At 34.1% G+C, this 21,700-nt stretch overlaps 3 protein-coding genes across 3 annotated transcripts in view; all 3 read right to left on the reverse strand.

Moving 5' to 3' along the window:
* Nucleotides 1-6,921: 6,921 nt before the first annotated feature.
* LOC102482923 (olfactory receptor 6C76) lies at nt 6,922-7,857 on the reverse strand. Its single transcript, XM_006163874.1, has one exon. The coding sequence runs from the start codon at nt 7,855-7,857 to the stop codon at nt 6,922-6,924; it is 936 nt and encodes a 311-aa protein (XP_006163936.1).
* A 12,707-nt stretch (nt 7,858-20,564) lies between these two features.
* LOC102483340 (olfactory receptor 6C76-like) lies at nt 20,565-21,500 on the reverse strand. Its single transcript, XM_006163875.1, has one exon. It carries the CDS (start codon nt 21,498-21,500, stop codon nt 20,565-20,567), a length of 936 nt encoding a protein of 311 aa, XP_006163937.1.
* A 77-nt stretch (nt 21,501-21,577) lies between these two features.
* The window catches only part of LOC102489607 (olfactory receptor 6C76-like), a 2,806-nt gene continuing 2,683 nt past the window's right edge, over nt 21,578-21,700 (reverse strand). Inside the window, exon 2 of the mRNA XM_006163887.1 lies at nt 21,578-21,603. Coding sequence (XP_006163949.1) covers nt 21,578-21,603 — 26 coding nt within the window. The remainder of the gene's footprint in view (nt 21,604-21,700) is intronic.

Raw genomic sequence — 21,700 nt, forward strand, 5'->3', positions numbered from 1 at the left:
ATGTCAGAAAATGGCTGTTAATATTCTCATTCAAAACAAAGCAAAACAGTCTATCCCCAGAATCTAGAGACAACAGATGGGGTTGTTTAGAAGTAGCTTTCTACCACATTCAGGTGAACTCAATTTCTTAAGTTGAGTCCTCCAAAGTTTCCATACTGAGGATTATTATTTCTGTTTTCTTTCTTCTGATTATTTGACCATATTCCAATTACAAAAGTAACCCAATTTTAGTTAGCATTTTATAAAAATTCTTGTTAGATCTTCTGTCTTGTGTGTATGCATGTGTGTTTGTGTGCCTGTGTGTTTCTTGACTGTGAGAGTTTTGTCATTTTTTACTTATCCACAAGTAAATTGTTCTTTTGGTCATAGAGATTTCAGAAGATAGTTATTACCAGGTCCTTAAAAAATCTAAACCCTCTCAGCTTCTTATACCTAAATATAGAACTCAACAGGGCTCCTTCTTTCTATCTTTCAAAATTACAGAAGTACTTCATTCTAAATTAGACCCATTAATGTTCTTTCTTCTTCTATTTTTGTACATTTTTCTTCCTTTATAACACTTTTCTACAGTTATTTAGAAAGAGAAAATAATATCCAATGTATATTTAGTGTTCTTCAACAAAAATCTCCTTAGAAATTTTTTCTTCAATAAACATCCCTTTCTATTGATACTGGGCATTTTAAAAAGCAAGCTGTATATTGAAAGGAAGGAAAGGTAATTTCTGAACATTTTTCTCATTACCAAGGCCGCTCCAAATGCCCACATCTACAGTAGAGCTGCATGAGTTAGAACATAGGGGGCCTATTTAAGTAGGAGATCGCACATGTGGAAATGATGCACTGCTTCGTTACCAATAAGGTTCCAAAGATAGCTATTATCCATTGGAGGTAAGTTCAAAGAAAGACCATTGAAACAATATTGGAGGAAATACTCCTGTTTTAAAGGTTAAACCAATATTGTTTGGATATGTAGGCCCTATCACGGGCAATGAAGGGTCAAAATGATATTGATAGGTCCGAATTCCTAAAAGATCATTTACCTATTTTCTTTGTGTTTTGTCACATTTCAGTTATTTTCATGAAATCAAATTGCAAAATCTTTTGCTTTTCAGTTTCTTACTACCCTTGAAATAATTAAATTTTTGCTGGCACTTGGTGAAAACACAAATCCTTGACATTTGATTAGATGTAATAAACATAAAGTAAAAAATAAGACTATTACTTGGTAGGCAGAATCATAAGGAATGTTGTATAAAATTATCAGTCCTACTTTAATCTTAATGAAAACAAAACAAATCAGTCCTGAGTCTAAATTCATCTGAAGTACTCTTCATTAACATGACATATGTCTAGAGCAAATTACTGAACTTGTGTTAGCAGAAAATGGAATGATTTACATATTCATTTATATAAAAATTCAAAGATTTATTAATTTCTTAAATAGATATTTATGAATCACTTTAGAGTCTGAAAACATATGGCTAATTGTACATACCAAAAACCACAAATGGAAAGTAATCTTAGTACTTGGAAGATTATAGAAAATTATAATATCTTACAATCAGATATATTGTGTATTTTATAAATTAACTCCAATTTTATTGTTCCAAAATTATGATTATAAAACAAGCATTATCTACAGAATATTATTGCTCATTGTTTTTGTTATTTTCCCACAAAAAAATTTGTTTCAATGGTAAGTTACATGTATTTCAATTAAATAACTTAAATTTGGGTATTTTTTTTCTCAAAAGGTAAAAAGGAAAAAGCCCCAGAGACAGACAACACTAAAGCAGTCACACAACACGTAAATAGAAAAAATTTTTTAATTATTTAGCTTTGAGAGATAATACTTGAGATGACATAAAAAGATTTACAATCCCTTCTCCTCCATTCTCCTCTCAGGATCTTGGGCATGCATGCATGCATGCCCAGCGTGGGTTTAAGCCACTTTGGCTGGGACTGGGTCCAGGACTGGAACTGCAGTCAACTAGATGGGAGTTCAACATAGCCATTACCCTAACTGCTGGTACCTGTGTGCCTGAAATCTTGAGAAGGTACTGTGGCATGGCTATCTCTGCTGGAGGATGATTTTGCACTTTCCCTCTCTGTCTGTCACTCTCTGGTGAGCACACATGACTTATGGTCAAAACAAATAATAACTGAGCACTCTCTTTTGGCTCATAAATTTAGAAAGATGGAAAGAACCTTATTCCCATTCTTATAACAAGATAAAGAGCTGACAAAATACATGTAAATGACTTCCAAATTAATTTAAAAAAACTAGAATTCAGTGTAAACAACCATGCCTAATTCTAACTAAAGTATGTACTAGAAGTGAGAATGACAGTCACAATATTTGCTTATTGGCAAAAATCACTAACACCACAGAAACCTATGAAAAAAATTAAATATTCAGCTAGAAGACTATTTTAAAATTAATGATTACTAACAGGAATGTGAGCCCATTCAAGGTGACTAACAGAGAGGATTGTCTTCATATTGCTGGGTATTTTATGAATATTCCTAATGGTCATCACTGGGAATAGTATAATATTCAAGATTTGTTCTGGATAAGCAAAACATGTTTTTCTCTGTTTTCTGTTTGTTTTCTGCTTCAGATAGAGCCCCTATTTCATATCAGATTGGTTGACTTGTTTGTCCAAGTTTACTTATTTTTCCAAAATAGCCTAGATATGCTGTCATCTAACATCATTTTTTAAAGTACTTAAATGTCCAGGAAGCTATTCTGAATTTGGAAAATTTCACTTGGTTTCTATAGTCTTCAGAGTTTCAGAGCTTTTAAACAACATTTTCTCAGGATTAGCTAAGGTCATATATTCAGCTATATCATGTGAATATATTTGGCCAAATTTTTTAACCTACAAGATTCCTAAGAGGCAGTATTTTCACTTTTTGTGCCCTGTTCTCTTTTAGGACATAACTCTTCAGTCTCTTGACTTCTGCCTTTTATGTGATTAGTACTGACCTTCACTGTGTATAATGTTCACATTGTTTGAAACTAAATACAAAAGGATATCTGATTAGGATTAAAATTCATCATGATGTTTTAAGTGTTGTATGAAGCGGATTACATGTTTTTCTAATATTTAATGATTACAGATTATTGTGTGAGATATCCAGACAGATACACAAAATGTCATGCAGTTTTATCAATCTCAAAATAAGTATGTTCTGAAAAAGAAAATTGTTTCTTGACACTATAGGAAGTTATAGTTTTTTTTTTTCTAGTCACAATAATTGGGATTTAAATTGTTTAATACTGCATGTAGTAATATTTAAGAATACTAGTAAAAACCATAAAAACATACTACAAACAGAAAAATTACATTTCTGAAATAACAATAAAATACAAATGTAATTTTAAGGTAAATAAAACTTGATTCATCAATGTGTCATTTCCATTGGCTCTTTACAATTTTTTAAATTAAAAGTCACGGGATGGGCTATAATTAAAGCAGTCAGATGCCCCAGTGTGAACTACATAGTTCAAGAAACAACAGTGTGAGAAACACCCTGAGCACATGTGTATGCATGTCTAAAATCTCAAAAGGAGAGAGAGATGGAGGAGAAATAGTTGTGGCATGACCATTTTTATGAGAGGTAGAAATTGGTTTTTATCCTCCTTCCCCGTTTTGCCTTTCTATCTCTCTCTGGCAAGTCCATGTGCCTGCTAATAAAAGAAAGAAAGAAAAAAGGAAAGAAAGAAAATGAAAGAAAGAAAGAAAAAGAAAGAAAGAAAGAAAGAAAGAAAGAAAGAAAGAAAGAAAGAAAGATAGAAAGAAAGAGAGAAAAAGAAAGGAAGAAGAAAGAAAGAAAAAGAAAGTAAAACAAAGGCTACAGTATTTGTAAATTCTCAGACTTCTTTCCAGGTTTAATGTAAACAATTTTCCCACACATATCAATTTCTTTTCTTCTTAAAACATCCCCTTATGGTAGATATTTTAAGATAAACTTAGCTGTTATTTAATCCAAGCATTCCATTAATTATATAAATAGTTCAGATTAAGTGACCACTAGGATTATTTAATGGTCAGACGATTCTAGATGCTTTCTAAACAAATATTTTGAGATTATGTGTAAAATTTCATAGGAAGCCTTCATAACATGTGAAATAAAGTTATTTCCAAGTCATTAAAGGTACATGATTGAGCAATACAAAATGCACAGAAAGAAAATATTTTATAGTATGACAGGCATTTTAGGATCAACATAGATCATGTTAAATTATCAATGATCAAAAGCAAGAACTTGAGTAACTATCATATGCTCAAGTTTTCATTAAAATTCCATTATAATATTACTTATGTGATAATTATCTGCAGGTCAAAATATAATCTAAGGTGTACATTCAGGAGAATATGTTATTAAAGAAAGATGAAAAATTGGTTTAATGTGTATACTGAAGAAACAGTACATGTAGGTAGGTTGAATACAGTTTTAGTCAATAGTCCAATACAACACTTTAGGTTTTGAATTATGATATATAGGGTGGTGATACATTGCTGTTTTAGGAAATGCTGTCAGGCAGATATTTTTAAAAATCAGTAATACAGGGACCAGAAGGTGGTTAGGCAGTTAAGGTGCTGAATCCCACATGGCTGGCACTGTAGGTCAAGTCCAGGACACAGAGGCTTCAAAAATATGCTAGGTGCACATGTGTGCATGCTCAAAATCCTGAGAGGAGAATGGAAGAGAAGGTATTGCAGTGTGGCCAACCCCTAGGCAGGGGAGGGGTGAATCTTATAATTATCTCTGCTTCTCTGGTGAATGCACATGCCCTTTGGCAATTCTTTTTTTGAAAAATACATTCATATAAAAAAGTTATTAAATATAATTAAATAACTTTTAAAATTAATACACATGTATTTAAAACTGACTAATAAAAATTGAGGAAAAGAGTGAGAAGATTGAATTCAATTCCATTTGTCAGAGTGTGATTGAATTGCAAATATAGGTCACTTTTACATATGTTTAGTTTGGCTCTTTATTTATTTTGTTTGTTTGTTTCTTTATTTTTTGGAAATCTGTTGTTAATCATTTACCAGAACATTTTTTTCTTTCTGCCAATGCCCATTCAGGAATTTTGACTTGACTGAGCACCATGTTGCTTAAACAACAGCCACATCAATAGATTCCAGGAAACCTCAAATTTGCAGAGTCTCCAAAACAAAAAGAAGAGAAATTAAAAACAAAGAAAGAAAGAAAAACTTGTAAGGCGAAGAACGAAAAAAATATATAATTCTTGAGTATTATTGAAACATTCAGCTCTTGATGCCTAAGAGTCCTGTATATTTCCGAATTCTAATTATCATTTTAGTAAAACACTATTGATCAGCAGATTTAACTAATCTTTTAACTGAGATTTACACATGTAAATATCACAGGGCTGTTTTAGACTTGAAACATTAAAGTGATCAAATTGAAAGTTTTAATTTTTACCCACTTTTTAGCCTGTGTAACTTCGTTTCTATAAATGCTTGTTAGAAGACCGTGTTTTTTAGATGAGGACAAAAGAGAAACCAAGTACTACTGAGTATTCAAATCACTAATAAGAAAGAGTATTCTCCTAGTAAATTAAATGATACATATATTATTCATTGCTTGTGGGAGAAGAAATAGATGAGTACTAAGTATTATTCTTGTAAGTGTAAAGATAAATTAAAAATTCCATTTGAGGACCAGCAGTTAGCATAATGGCTATGTTGCTGGTCTCCCATGTAATCGAACGCACTTCGCGTCCTCGACCCGGTGTCTTAAACTCACGCCAGGCGCGTGTGCGTGCATGCCCAAGATCCCAAGAGGATAATGGAGGAGAAGGGATTGGAGTGTGGCTATTTTTCCTGGGAGGGTGATTTCTCGCTTTCTGTCTCTTTGTCTCTCTTTGTCTGTCTGGCAAGTCCATGTGCCCTATAGCAAAAACCTCTACAAAAAAAAAAAATCCATTTTGGAAAGATATATTTTAAGGTGCAGATATTGTAAACATATTCATCTCAACCCAACAATATATAAAACTATTTTTTTCTTTACATAATTAAAATAGTTAAGCCATACAAACACTGGAAAATAATTTAGTGTATCATTAGTGTACGGAGATAAGAAAAATGTACCCAAGAGGTAAAAAGCATGATAGTAAATATGAAAAATCAAAAGACGAAATTGGATTTCATGAAACCAAAGACAAGCTCTCAGGAAACTAAAGCAATTCAGGTTTTATCCAAGGAAGACCCAAGAGTCACAGCTCAGTATCAGCAAGTTACAGAAAGGAATGTGCTATATAGCAAACATCCACGCAGTTCATCAAGACACTTCATAGTGTAGGTATTGATGACTCACGAAGACCACAAACATATTTGTAGTCATTTTGGTATTTGGTCCAAAAAGGCACTGAGCAAGATTTGTTACAATATTAAAGAATGAAGTTCACAAAGAAGTTATAACACCTATGCCCCAGTAATCATAGCTCAACATTAATAATGTAATAATGAAGAGATACAAGGAAAAAATAGAACCATACCAGAGGTAGGGAAATGTACCTCATAGAAAAGCTTGTTTCAGTACTTTTTATGCTTATGTATTAGGATAGATAATTATCCAGTAAATATGGATGCTGTCTTTCACCTAGTTTTGCTTGATGCCCAAATGGAAGGTTTTTCAATAAATTCTGACATTCTTATTAAATGTAACTCTCAGATTTGAGACACAAAGTCATGCAAGTATAGCAGTTATTCCATAGATGTAAATGTTGGAGGATAATTGAGCTCAAAATGGGATAAAAGAAGAATGAAACCTGAGTGAAAAAAAACGTTTAATATTGAAGTAGAAGCAGAAATGAAATAAAATTAGTGTTGAGCTACTGAAAAGTTCCATTTAGAGTTGAGGCTACAAATTTCTTTATGATTACACTTTATTTGAGAAATATTTTTTTGTCAAGTTCTTAAAGGACTGTTTTACCTGTTGGTTCCTCAAAGTATAAATAAAAGGATTTAGCATTGGGGCCACAGACGTATTGAGCACTGCTATGACCTTGGTGAACGTCATTCCTTCTCTAGCAGACGTTTTGACATACATGAAAATGCAGCTTCCATACGAAATAGAGACAACAATCAGGTGTGAGGAACAAGTGGAAAAGGCCTTTTTCCTTTGCTCAGCAGAAGGGATTCTCAGGATTGTCCTAAGAATGAATACATAGGAAAGAATCACTAAGGTCAAGGTTACTAAGAGAGTGAACACTGCCAGGAAAAATGCCATGAGTTCCAGGAATGTTGTGTCTGAGCAGGAAAGCATTAGTAGAGGAGAGGAGTCACAGGTGAAGTGGTCAATGATGTTGGAAGCACAGAAATCCAGCTGCAGCCCCATGATGACAGGTGGAAAGATGATGAGAAATCCAGTCACCCAAGAACTAAGAACAAGCTGGATGCAGACTCTGCTGCTCATGATTGTCGTGTAGTGCAGTGGCTTACAGATAGCCACATAGCGATCGTAGGACATGGCCGTCAAAAGGAAAAATTCTGTTGCACCAAGGAGTAGGAAGAAAAACTCCTGAGCGAGACAAGAATTGTAAGAAATGGTTTTATCCCCTGTTACAATGCTAACCAGAAATCTGGGAATAGAAACCGTTGTGAATGAGATTTCTAGGAAAGAAAAATTCCTAAGGAAGAAATACATGGGTGTTTTGAGGTGTGAATCTATCAGAGTGAGGGTGATAATTGTTAGATTTCCAGTTATACTCAATATATATGTGAAAAATAGAAATATAAAAATCAGAATATTTAGATTTGGATTATCTGTTAATCCCAGAAGAATGAATTCTTTCAAAGATGTATGATTTTTCATTTCTAATTGCTGGTTCCTGTCAAGTCTATCAATGAAAATAAGAAAGAATAGAAAATACTGAGAGTAAGTTTACAGTTTATCACATCTGCTGGCAAACATTTAAGGCTTAGATGGAAACAATAAATAAGTTACCAAGTTATACTGAATTCTGAAAATAAATAAACCACACACACACACACACACACACACACACACACAAACACACAAATTTATATTTGGAATCTTTTTGTGGGTATGTAGTTGTACCATATGGAATCACTTTAAAGGTCTAACAAATGGTGAAAATTTTACATAACAAACGTGTCTTACTTAAAAATTTGATTGTATGCATGTGAACACAAGATTAAAAATCTAAACTAGAAAATATTCTTCATTTTTAAAATACTATTTTTATGGCCGCGTGTTGAGTTTTTTGAAAACTAAATATATATATTTTTTATTCATTCATAATAACTTACCTGTATATGGCATATAGTCTGGTATTTCAGTGTGTGAAAATAATATCTCGTAATCAAATCAGGTATATTAGCAAATCTATCATATAAAGTATTTAACATTACTTTTAAAAATACTATAAATATACTATAAAACATATGTAAAAGCCTTTCTTAGCTCTTCTAAAATATACAATAGATTTTTGGTCATTATAATCCCCGTCTAGTGCTATAGAACACCAGAAATTATTCCTATATAAAATTTTTCTCCTACCGTAGTCAGACTCTAGTTACCATTATTTTAGTTTCTATGATGTTTAAGTGTTAATTATTTTTGACAATGTTTTAAGATATTGAATTTCAGTCCTTTATGGGCAAAGATTTCCCCTTCCTCTGAGGCTCATTAAAAATCACTAATAAAAGACAAATTAACAGGAGAAAATGCATCCACCTTTCCTTTAATGTTTATGTGTCTACAGAAGAGCCATAGAGCACATATCCACTTATAGAGAGGAGAATACAGGGCAATTAATGGGGTTCAAACCTCAGATGATAGTAAATGATTTTTTTTTTTTTTGAAGTTGAAAAAGACCAACAGTTACTGAAAAAACAAGGGGAAAGAGAAAAAACTGCATAGGACAAAACTTGTCTCATGCAGATAAAGATTCTTAGGTAATCCCTCTGAGCTGTCTTCTAAAGAATAGATGTCCTATGTGTGGAGAACTTTTATTTATTTTTTCTCTTTTAAAGAACCTGCAAGAAGTGCAGATCAATAGGGACAAAGCAAAAAAACACTCTCCACGAAAATGGCCATGCTGCAAAGCCTTTGAAGTTTTGATTCCCAACAGTTACAGAATCAATAATTTAGCAATGAATTAAATCCATCAAGCACAATATTTGTATAATCCTAATGACACAACACTAAATTTTCAGTTTGGAAAGTTTTTGAAAGCTTTAATTTTTCTGAATGAACATAGTACTAATTTATCACATACAAGATATTCTAATAGCCCAAGTTCTTTTATCTAAGACATAAATTAATTAGAAAATAAAAAAAATGATGCAAGAAACAGACAATATAGTTACGATTATATAATCCTATAGTAGCAGATTGCACACACCGAAAAGTGTTGTTGCTTTACTTTATTAAGTGTCCCCGATCTGTGTCTGCCTTTGTCTTTCTTACATAGTAACATACTTAAGCTCTGTTTAGCTGGAACTCAGCCAGATTGTCCTGTTCATGTACCATGAGATGGAAAATGCTATAGGAATCACCATGATACAAAACCTATTCCCGGGAACAGCAGTGAGCATAATGGCTATGTCGCTGAACTCCCATGGAGTCAACCACGGTTTGAGTCCCAGATTCGGTGGCTTAAACTCTCGCTGGGAGTGTGTGCATGCGTGCCCAAGATCCCGAGAGGAAAATGGAGGAGAAGGGATTGTGGTGTGGCCATTTCCCCTGGGGGGTGATTTCTTGCTATCTATCTCGCTGTCTCTCTCTGTCTTTCTGGAGAGTGCACGTGCCCTATAGCAAAAACGTCTCAAAAAAAAAAATTTCATTGAACATCAATGTTTCTGGTACAGATTTGTTGTTTAGAAGAAAATCTAGAGGCTATGGCTGTGGGAAAGCAGCAAAATGTGCAGTTTGCCACTAGTTTCAGAGGAAGGTCTCTGAGCTAGAGACTCTGCTTTCTTGGACTGTGGATAAGTACCCCAAAAGAAAAAAATATTTAGAAGCAGGGCTGAAGGGAGGGAGGAAAGAAAGGGAAACAAAGAAAAGAACAAAAAGCATGAAACAGAACACAAAAATGTGGGACCTGGTCAGAATGGAGGCAGTACTTACAGGGAAGCAGGCAAACAGAGGAGAGAGAGTTGTACACTGTTTGTGAATTAAGCGATCCTCTTGGTTCCTAAGAAGGGGACGCTCCAATCATGAGTCAGATACAAAGAGCAGTAACTGGGGAAAAGAGACGAACCACCTGGCATATGGATGAAACCTGTGGGGAGAGAACATCCTTTAAATGAGAAAGGACTGCCCCAAAACCTACAATCCAGGGCTTGGCTTTTACTATCCTTTATTTTTTCCTAAAAATTTCTGTAATAATAACAATAGCCTGACTCTGGATGCTGGGAAAACCTAATACAATGTTGTACAGTGTTCCTCAGTTTCAAGGAATGATGGGTTCTCTTTCTTTTCTTTCTTCATATTCCAGAGAGAAAACTTGGTTTTAACATATTCTCTTCCCAGTAGGCTGTTTTATCTATTTTGTTAGCTCTTTCAAAAAATTCACTGGGGATTCTAGCAGGAAACAGAAATAAAATGTCTCAAGGGAAGATGATAATGATGAGTGCACCCTGAAGTTACTTTTAATAATTTTAATTATATTTCCTTCAAAAATAATGTTTACCTGTGACTAGCAGTAAGCATAATGACTATGTCGCTGGACTCCCACGTAGTCGACCGCGGTTAACGTCCTGCACCCGGTGGCTTAAAACTCATGCCGGGCGCATGTGCGTGCGTGCCCAAGATCCCAAGAGGAGAATGGAGGAGAAGGGATTGTAGCATGGCCATCCCCCCTGGGGGGGTGATTTCTCACTTTCTGTCTCTCTGTCTCTCTCTGTCTGTCCGGCGAGCGCAAACGACCTATAGTGAAAACATTAAAAAAAATAATAATAATAATGTTTACCAAATATAACGTGAGACAGGTATTAATACAAAGAACAGTGAGGATGTAGCAGTCTTAGTATTATTTTTGATTTTGTAATTCTCCATTATTATTATTATTTTATTTTATTTTATTTAGAGAGATTGTGCTATAGGGTACATGAACTTTCCAGAGAGGAAGAGAGATAGAAAGCGAGAAATCACCTCCTAGGGAGGATAGCCAAGTCACAATCCCTTTCCTTCCATTCTCTTCTTGGGATCTTGGGAATGTGTAACATGTGCCTTGCATGAGTTTTAAGTCCAGGGTCCAGGACTCATACTATAGTTGACTACCTGGAAGTCCTGCAATGTAACCATTATGCCATCTGCTGGGATCAATATCTACATTATTTTAACTTAAAATAAATGTCCACTGAGGAAATTTGATCCATTTATGTGTAAACATGTGAGTAATCATAAAATAGTAAGAGGAAAGTGCCACAGAATGTAAAGGGCATTATTCAAACGTTTCTTCTGAATTCCTATTGAGTACTTACTTTTGGGCAAAATGTAGTTAGTAGATAGGCACATAGTTACAATACAATGAAAATTGAGAGAGTATAATATAAAGGAAGAACTGGTGAAGTTCATGATCTAAACAGTGCATTAAGTATTTCTACTTTCACATTATTGTTACCAGAGTCAGATTGCCGGCTGTGGGTCCCTAACTATACTCTGGACATTGAGTGTGGTGAGGAAATCACTGCTTTTAGCCATGGGTCAAACAAGGAGGGCAGGCAGCTAATGCTGACAAGACCATTCTCCCTGCAGTTTTCCACGCATGTATTAAGGGCAAAACTAAGGTTAGGGGATCTCTGGTGCACAATCTCCTTGATGATTGGTTCAAAAGCACATGATCGACGGATAGAATTTGATTGGTGAGGACTTAGGCAATTTTTGTTGTGGGAGAAGCAATCATTGAATTTCTGGTATCATATTCTGCGGTCTATATATTGCCTATATCCAGCAATTCTATTTTGCAAAATATTTTAAAATTTGAGTTATAATTTAATCTTTTCTCTCATGCTGCCGTTTTTAAACTCCTATTTGGCCATGACTCGCGGCCAATATTTATATAGCTTATTTGAACTTTGCCACAACTCTTCCATAATTCCTAAAATTGAGAAACTAATTTCTATAACAGAAAAGCAGAAAAGAAAGGAAGTTACACATTCTTTGGAAAGTCTCCACACTGATTCATTATAATAATACAGACAGTTTTACAGCAGGAGTTCAGAGAGCATTGCAAGAGAAAGTGAATAATGGGCCACATTTGAAAACTCATTACCATTTGATGGTAGTTTTGTTTAAGGTAAAGTAAAATGTACTCTTCAATTAATGTCCTCCTGATATAGAGTAGGGGTAACCAAACTCAGGGGTCTCAAGCCTTAATTGGGCCTTTAGAACTTAAACCAACCCAAATGTCCACAGACAAATGGATTGAAAAAGTATGGGACATAGAAATTAAAGAATATTACTCATCCATAAAAAGCAATGAGTCTCTGGTATTTGAAAGAAAGTGGATGAATATTGGATATTTAGAGCGAAGTAGAGCAAGCCTGAGTACGAAAGAGATGCATTGTATGTCTCCACTTAATATATACTAACCTTCTGCACTCTATGGCAGGAACTATAATATTGGATAGGATAACAGCATGGAGACAAACTGTGGACAGCGGAGACAGTGTAGAGGACTGGAAAGTGCAGTGGGTTGGGGGAAGGAAATCAAATGGGGCTTGGGAGAAAAAACTATATAAGAAACTAAAAAATATATTACTTAATTAAAAATAAACAAGCAAAAAACCTAGGCAGACCTCCAATTCCCAGAAGTTGAGAAAGATACATTTATTTCAGCTCTTGTCAATTTTCAGTTTAGTGATTTTTCACTTTCTCTTCAACAGAATGGGGGAACTGAGGACCAAGCTCTTCTAGAGGGTTCCTGTTCAGTGTCTTAGGAAATGAAGTAAGCACAGTTTATATACTGTTTTATTATATTTGTCTAACTTTTACAGTAGACAAATGGGCTCTGTTACATTGTTTTGTTCAAATTATTTTTGTTGTGATTTTTTGTTTTTTACTTCTAGCATATATTTTATAAATGTTATGTTCATAATATTTTTCTCCTTAGAATCATGTTTATATTTTTCTGAATATGTTATAGTAGGTGAGTCTTTAGATATTAGAGAAAAACAAGCATTATTTAGGCTGAGTATCTTATTTTAAGAGAATTTCCATGAAGGATAGTATTTTCCATCCCCCAAAATAATACTTTTTCTCACTTTTTGTAATGTTTTTGTAACTTATCTTTAGAATGTTTCATATATTTATTATTATTATTATTATTTATAGTTTCAAACTAAACACCTAGGAAAATATCAGTTTGTTACAATATAGCTGGTAGACTTTAAGCTAGTCTCCATGACTTCCAATTCTTGGTGTTTCTGGCTTCTCATCATTTCTGTTTCATGAGTGTAGGTAGATTTGATTCTAATCAACACAACATGGCAAAGATGTCAACTCTTGTGATTATGCTACTTCTTTTTTTTAAAGGTTTTGCCTTAGAGCACATGAGCTTGCCAGAGAGAGACAGAGACATTGAAAGGGTAAATGAGAAATCACCCCCAGGGGGAAGGCCACACTGCATTCCATTTTCCTTCATTCTCTTCTTATAATTTTGGGCATGCACGCAACACAACTGGCATGCATTTTAAGCCAGTGATTCCAGATATATGGGAGTCCAGCCAAGTTCCCGCTATACCATCTGCTGGCTATTACACCTCTCTTACTAGCTGACTTGCTCTATAGTTTCTGCATTGCTGGCACTAATGTAAGTAGTTTCTGTAGATGCCACAGTCATTATAAAAGTGATTCTGCCAAGGACCTTAGTAATCCTGGAAATGGACCGATCTCCATTAGAGCTTCCAGATATAGACCCAGCCATCATGACACTGTGTTTGCAGCTTTGCAAAACATCCAGTTAAGTGGTATTCATGGTTTTGACTTACTGAATTCATGTGAGAATACAGATTTGTCACTTTAGAGTGCTACATTTGTGGCAATTAGTTATGGGGCACAGAAAATTAATATGTAAAAAAACTACATCTTTTTCAGAAGTGATGCCTCCCCTTTTAAAGTTTCATTGAATTGTTCTATGAGAGAAATAGAAAGAAACACTCTGACAGAATCTTCAAGTTGTGATCCAGTTCCCGTCTCAGCTGACCTGAGCTGTGGGCATGCCTATCTGGCAGCTGAATCCCACATGGCAAACATTGTGGTTTGAGTCCCAGACCCAAAGGCTTGAAAAGCATGCTGTTTATGTGTAAATGACATCTGTAAATGTGTGTCCATATTCCATAAAGGAGAATGGAGGAGAAAGGATTGAGGAATGGTCATCTCCCCAGAGTGGGTGATTTTTTCTCTCCCTTTCTCTTTGTCTTTGGTAGGCACAAGGGACCTATAGCAAAAATCAAACAAACAATATCATGAAGGTCATCACCAAAAATGAATTAAATTTAGAGGAATAACAAAGCAGAAAAACACATGTGTACTTGATACCGTAATATTTTCCTATTATTATTCATAGGTCATTCTCGGTATGCTGTTGATGATTTTCCGTCATGTGCTCATTAGCAACAGCTTCAAATTTTAAAGGCTCAAAAGAAAACTAGCTCTTGGCTTCAACATATGTCACTGGCTGGTTGCACAGACTCCATTCTACATCTTGCTTCATCAAATACCTAAGTCATCGATAATATGTAAATATAATAAGTAACTGCCAGGGAGAGAATAATGTAGAGGCCTCTATATACTTCCATTGGCATATGAGACATTATTTATACTTGTATTTTATGGATTAAAGTAGCCAAGTGAGCATAATCTATAAAAATAGATAATAAAAAATATATTCATTGCAAATGTCAGAAAAGAAAATGTGCTAATTTTTTATTGATGTCTTGATTAAGAAATACAAAATGCACAGAAAGAAATCATTTTATAGTATGACAGGCATTTTAAGATCAACATAGATCATGTTAAATTATCAATGATCAAAAGCAAGAACTTGAGTAACTATCATATGCTCATGTCGTCATTAAAATTCCATTATAATATTACTTATGTGATGATTATCTGCAGGTCAAAATACAATCTAAGGTGTACATTCAGGAGAACATGTTATTAAAGAAATATGAAAAATTGGTTTAATGTATCTACTGAAGAAACAGTAAATGTAGGTTGAATACAGTTTTTGTCAACAGTCCAATACAACACTTTAGGTTTTGAATTATGATATATAGGGTGGTGATACATTGTTGTTTTTAGAAATGCTGGCGGGAAGTTGTTTTTAAAAATCAGTAATATAGGGGCCAGCAAATGGTGACGGGGTTAAGGTGCAGGATCCCAAAGGGCAGGCACTGCAGGTCAAGTCCAGGACCCAGAAGCTTGAAAAACATGCTAGATGCACTTGTATCCATGGCTAAAATCCAGGGGGAATGGAAGCGAAGGTATTACAGTGTGACCAACCTCTAGGCAGGGGAGGATTTATTCTTATAATTATCTCTGTCTCTCTGGTGAATGCACATGTTCTTTGGCAATTTTTCGTTTTTAAAAATACATTCATATAAAAAGAAGTTATAAAATATAATTAAACTACTTAAAAATAAAACACATGTATTTAAAACTGACCAATAAAAATTGAGGAAAAGAGTGAGAAGATTGAATTCAATTCCATTTGTCAGAGTGTGATTGAATTGCAAATATAGATCACTTTTAAATATGCTTAATAAGGCTCTTTATTTATTTTTTTTTGTTTCTTTATTTTTTGGAAAGCTGTTGTTAATCATTTACCATAATATTATTTCTTTCTGCCAATGCCCATTCAGGAATTTTGACTTGACTGAGCAACATGTTTCTTAAACAACAGCCACATCAATAGATTCCAGGAAACCTCAAATTTGCACAAAGTCTCCAAAGTATTCACTCAAAACAAAAAGAAGAGAAATAAAAAAAAAAGAAAGAAAAACTTGTAATGCAAAGAACAAAAAAAAGTTATAATTCTTGAGTATTATTGTAACATTCATCTCTCAATGCCTAAGAGTCCTTTATGTCTCCAAATTCCAATGATCATTTTAGTAAATCACTACTGATCAGCAGATTTAACTAATCTTTTAATTGAGATTTACACATGCAAATATCACAGGGCTATTTTAGACATGAAACATTAAAGTGATCAAATTGAAAGTTTTAATTTTCACCCATTTTTGAGCCTGTGTAACTTTGTTCCGATAAATACTAGTTAGAAGATGGTGTTTTTTAGATGAGGACAAAAGAGAAACCAAGAACTGAGTATTCAAATCACTAATAAGAAAGAGTATTCTCCTAGTAAATTAAATGATACAGGTATTATTCATTGCTTGTGGGAGATGAAATAGATGAGTACTAAGTATTATTCTTGAAAGTGTAGAGGTATATTAAAAATTCCATGTAGGAGAGATATATGTCAAGGTGCAGATCTTGTAAACATGCTTAGTCTCAACCCTACAATATATAAGACCATTTTTTCCCTTACCCAGTTAAAATAGTTAAACCATACAAACACTGGAAAATAATTAAGTGTATCATAAGTGTACCAAGATCAGGAAAAGGTATCCAAGAGGTTGAAAGCATAAAACAGTAAATATGTAAAATCAAAAGAGAGGCAATTGGATTTCCCAAAACGAAAAGACAAGTTGAGATGTCAGGAAACTAAAGCAAGTAAGGTTTTTTTCCAAGGGAGACTCAGAAGAGTCACAGGTCAGCATCAGCAAGTAACAGAAAGGAGTGCGCTGTAGAGTAAACATCAGCAAAGTTCAAGACACTTCAGAGTGCAGGTATTGGGGAATCATAAAGACCACAAGCACATTTGTAGTCATTTGGGTATTTGGTCCAAAAAGGCATTGAGCAAGATTTGTAACAATATTGAAGGACGAAGTTCACAAAGAAGGAATAACACCTATGCCCCAACAAGCATAGCTCAACATTAATAATGTAAGGATGAAGAAATACAAGGAAAAATAGAACCATACCAGAGGTAGAGAAATTTACCTCACATAAAAGCTTATTTTAGTACTTTCTATGTTTATGTACTAGGATAGATCATTTTCCAGTAAATATGGATGCTGTCTTTCACCTACTTTTACTTGGTGACCAAATGAAAGATTTTTCACTAAATAAATTCTGACATTCTTGTTAAATGTAACTCTAGGATTTGAGACACAAAATTATGCAAGTAGAGAAATTATACCATAGATGTAAATGTTAGAGATTAATTGAGCTCAAAATGGGATAAATGGAGAATAACACCTGAAAGAAAAAAAAAGTTGAATATTGAAGTGATAGAAAAAAATTAAATAAATTATGTCTTGAGTTACAGAAAAGTTTCATTTAGAGTGAGGCTACAAATTTCTTTATGATTACAGTTTACTTGAGAAATATTTTTTTGTCAAGTTCCTAAAGGACTGTTTTACCTGCTGATTCCTCAAGGTATAAATAAAAGGATTCAGCATTGGGGCCACAGACGTGTTGAGCACTGCTATGACCTTCGTGAAAGCCACTCCTTCTTTAGCTGATGTTTTGACATACATGAAAATGCAGCTTCCATACGAAATAGAGACAACAATCAGGTGTGAGGAACAAGTGGAAAAGGCCTTTTTCCTTTGCTCAGCAGAAGGGATTCTCAGGATTGTCCTAAGAATGTCATGTGCTCATTAGCAACAGCTTCAAATTTTAAAGGCTCAAAAGAAAACTAGCTCTTGGCTTCAACATATGTCACTGGCTGGTTGCACAGACTCCATTCTACATCTTGCTTCATCAAATACCTAAGTCATCGATAATATGTAAATATAATAAGTAACTGCCAGGGAGAGAATAATGTAGAGGCCTCTATATACTTCCATTGGCATATGAGACATTATTTATACTTGTATTTTATGGATTAAAGTAGCCAAGTGAGCATAATCTATAAAAATAGATAATAAAAAATATATTCATTGCAAATGTCAGAAAAGAAAATGTGCTAATTTTTTATTGATGTCTTGATTAAGAAATACAAAATGCACAGAAAGAAATCATTTTATAGTATGACAGGCATTTTAAGATCAACATAGATCATGTTAAATTATCAATGATCAAAAGCAAGAACTTGAGTAACTATCATATGCTCATGTCGTCATTAAAATTCCATTATAATATTACTTATGTGATGATTATCTGCAGGTCAAAATACAATCTAAGGTGTACATTCAGGAGAACATGTTATTAAAGAAATATGAAAAATTGGTTTAATGTATCTACTGAAGAAACAGTAAATGTAGGTTGAATACAGTTTTTGTCAACAGTCCAATACAACACTTTAGGTTTTGAATTATGATATATAGGGTGGTGATACATTGTTGTTTTTAGAAATGCTGGCGGGAAGTTGTTTTTAAAAATCAGTAATATAGGGGCCAGCAAATGGTGACGGGGTTAAGGTGCAGGATCCCAAAGGGCAGGCACTGCAGGTCAAGTCCAGGACCCAGAAGCTTGAAAAACATGCTAGATGCACTTGTATCCATGGCTAAAATCCAGGGGGAATGGAAGCGAAGGTATTACAGTGTGACCAACCTCTAGGCAGGGGAGGATTTATTCTTATAATTATCTCTGTCTCTCTGGTGAATGCACATGTTCTTTGGCAATTTTTCGTTTTTAAAAATACATTCATATAAAAAGAAGTTATAAAATATAATTAAACTACTTAAAAATAAAACACATGTATTTAAAACTGACCAATAAAAATTGAGGAAAAGAGTGAGAAGATTGAATTCAATTCCATTTGTCAGAGTGTGATTGAATTGCAAATATAGATCACTTTTAAATATGCTTAATAAGGCTCTTTATTTATTTTTTTTTGTTTCTTTATTTTTTGGAAAGCTGTTGTTAATCATTTACCATAATATTATTTCTTTCTGCCAATGCCCATTCAGGAATTTTGACTTGACTGAGCAACATGTTTCTTAAACAACAGCCACATCAATAGATTCCAGGAAACCTCAAATTTGCACAAAGTCTCCAAAGTATTCACTCAAAACAAAAAGAAGAGAAATAAAAAAAAAAGAAAGAAAAACTTGTAATGCAAAGAACAAAAAAAAGTTATAATTCTTGAGTATTATTGTAACATTCATCTCTCAATGCCTAAGAGTCCTTTATGTCTCCAAATTCCAATGATCATTTTAGTAAATCACTACTGATCAGCAGATTTAACTAATCTTTTAATTGAGATTTACACATGCAAATATCACAGGGCTATTTTAGACATGAAACATTAAAGTGATCAAATTGAAAGTTTTAATTTTCACCCATTTTTGAGCCTGTGTAACTTTGTTCCGATAAATACTAGTTAGAAGATGGTGTTTTTTAGATGAGGACAAAAGAGAAACCAAGAACTGAGTATTCAAATCACTAATAAGAAAGAGTATTCTCCTAGTAAATTAAATGATACAGGTATTATTCATTGCTTGTGGGAGATGAAATAGATGAGTACTAAGTATTATTCTTGAAAGTGTAGAGGTATATTAAAAATTCCATGTAGGAGAGATATATGTCAAGGTGCAGATCTTGTAAACATGCTTAGTCTCAACCCTACAATATATAAGACCATTTTTTCCCTTACCCAGTTAAAATAGTTAAACCATACAAACACTGGAAAATAATTAAGTGTATCATAAGTGTACCAAGATCAGGAAAAGGTATCCAAGAGGTTGAAAGCATAAAACAGTAAATATGTAAAATCAAAAGAGAGGCAATTGGATTTCCCAAAACGAAAAGACAAGTTGAGATGTCAGGAAACTAAAGCAAGTAAGGTTTTTTTCCAAGGGAGACTCAGAAGAGTCACAGGTCAGCATCAGCAAGTAACAGAAAGGAGTGCGCTGTAGAGTAAACATCAGCAAAGTTCAAGACACTTCAGAGTGCAGGTATTGGGGAATCATAAAGACCACAAGCACATTTGTAGTCATTTGGGTATTTGGTCCAAAAAGGCATTGAGCAAGATTTGTAACAATATTGAAGGACGAAGTTCACAAAGAAGGAATAACACCTATGCCCCAACAAGCATAGCTCAACATTAATAATGTAAGGATGAAGAAATACAAGGAAAAATAGAACCATACCAGAGGTAGAGAAATTTACCTCACATAAAAGCTTATTTTAGTACTTTCTATGTTTATGTACTAGGATAGATCATTTTCCAGTAAATATGGATGCTGTCTTTCACCTACTTTTACTTGGTGACCAAATGAAAGATTTTTCACTAAATAAATTCTGACATTCTTGTTAAATGTAACTCTAGGATTTGAGACACAAAATTATGCAAGTAGAGAAATTATACCATAGATGTAAATGTTAGAGATTAATTGAGCTCAAAATGGGATAAATGGAGAATAACACCTGAAAGAAAAAAAAAGTTGAATATTGAAGTGATAGAAAAAAATTAAATAAATTATGTCTTGAGTTACAGAAAAGTTTCATTTAGAGTGAGGCTACAAATTTCTTTATGATTACAGTTTACTTGAGAAATATTTTTTTGTCAAGTTCCTAAAGGACTGTTTTACCTGCTGATTCCTCAAGGTATAAATAAAAGGATTCAGCATTGGGGCCACAGACGTGTTGAGCACTGCTATGACCTTCGTGAAAGCCACTCCTTCTTTAGCTGATGTTTTGACATACATGAAAATGCAGCTTCCATACGAAATAGAGACAACAATCAGGTGTGAGGAACAAGTGGAAAAGGCCTTTTTCCTTTGCTCAGCAGAAGGGATTCTCAGGATTGTCCTAAGAATTAACGCATAGGAAAGAATCACTAAGGTCAAGGTTACTAAGAGAGTGAACACTGCCAGGAAAAATGCCATGAGCTCTAGGAATGTTGTGTCTGTGCAGGAGATGAGTAGCATAGGAGAGGAGTCACAGGTGAAGTGGTCAATGATGTTGGAGGCACAGTAATCCAGCTGAAGCCCCATGATGACGGGTGGAAAGATGATGAGAAATCCAGCCACCCAAGAACTAAGAACAAGCTGGATGCAGACTCTGCTGCTCATGATTGTCGTGTAGTGCAGTGGCTTACAGATAGCCACATAGCGATCGTAGGACATGGCCGTCAAAAGGAAAAATTCTGTTGCACCAAGGAGTAGGAAGAAAAAATCCTGGGCCAGGCAAGAATTGTAAGAAATGGTTTTATTCCCGGTTACAATGCTAACCAGATATCTGGGAATAGAAACCGTTGTGAATGAGATTTCTAGGAAAGAAAAATTCCTAAGGAAGAAATACATGGGCGTTTTGAGGTGTGAATCTATCAGGGTGAGGGTGATAATTGTCAGGTTTCCAGTGATACTCAAAATATATGTGAAAAATAGAAATATAAAAATCAGAATATTTAGATTTGGATCATCTGTTAATCCCAGAAGAATGAATTCTTTTACAGATGTATGATTTTTCATTTCTTATTGTTGATTTCTGTCAAGTCTATTAATGAAAACACAAAAGATTACAACATTGAGAGAAAATTTACAATATATTACATCTGCTGGAAAACATACAAGGCTTTTAAGCAAACAATAAATAAATTACCAAGTTGTACTGAATTCTGAAAATGTAAATAAATCACTCACACACACACACACACACACACACACACACA

This window comes from Tupaia chinensis, unplaced genomic scaffold (genome assembly GCF_000334495.1).
Source record: "Tupaia chinensis unplaced genomic scaffold, TupChi_1.0 Scaffold143422_1, whole genome shotgun sequence".
Classification (NCBI taxonomy): Eukaryota; Metazoa; Chordata; class Mammalia; order Scandentia; family Tupaiidae; genus Tupaia; species Tupaia belangeri.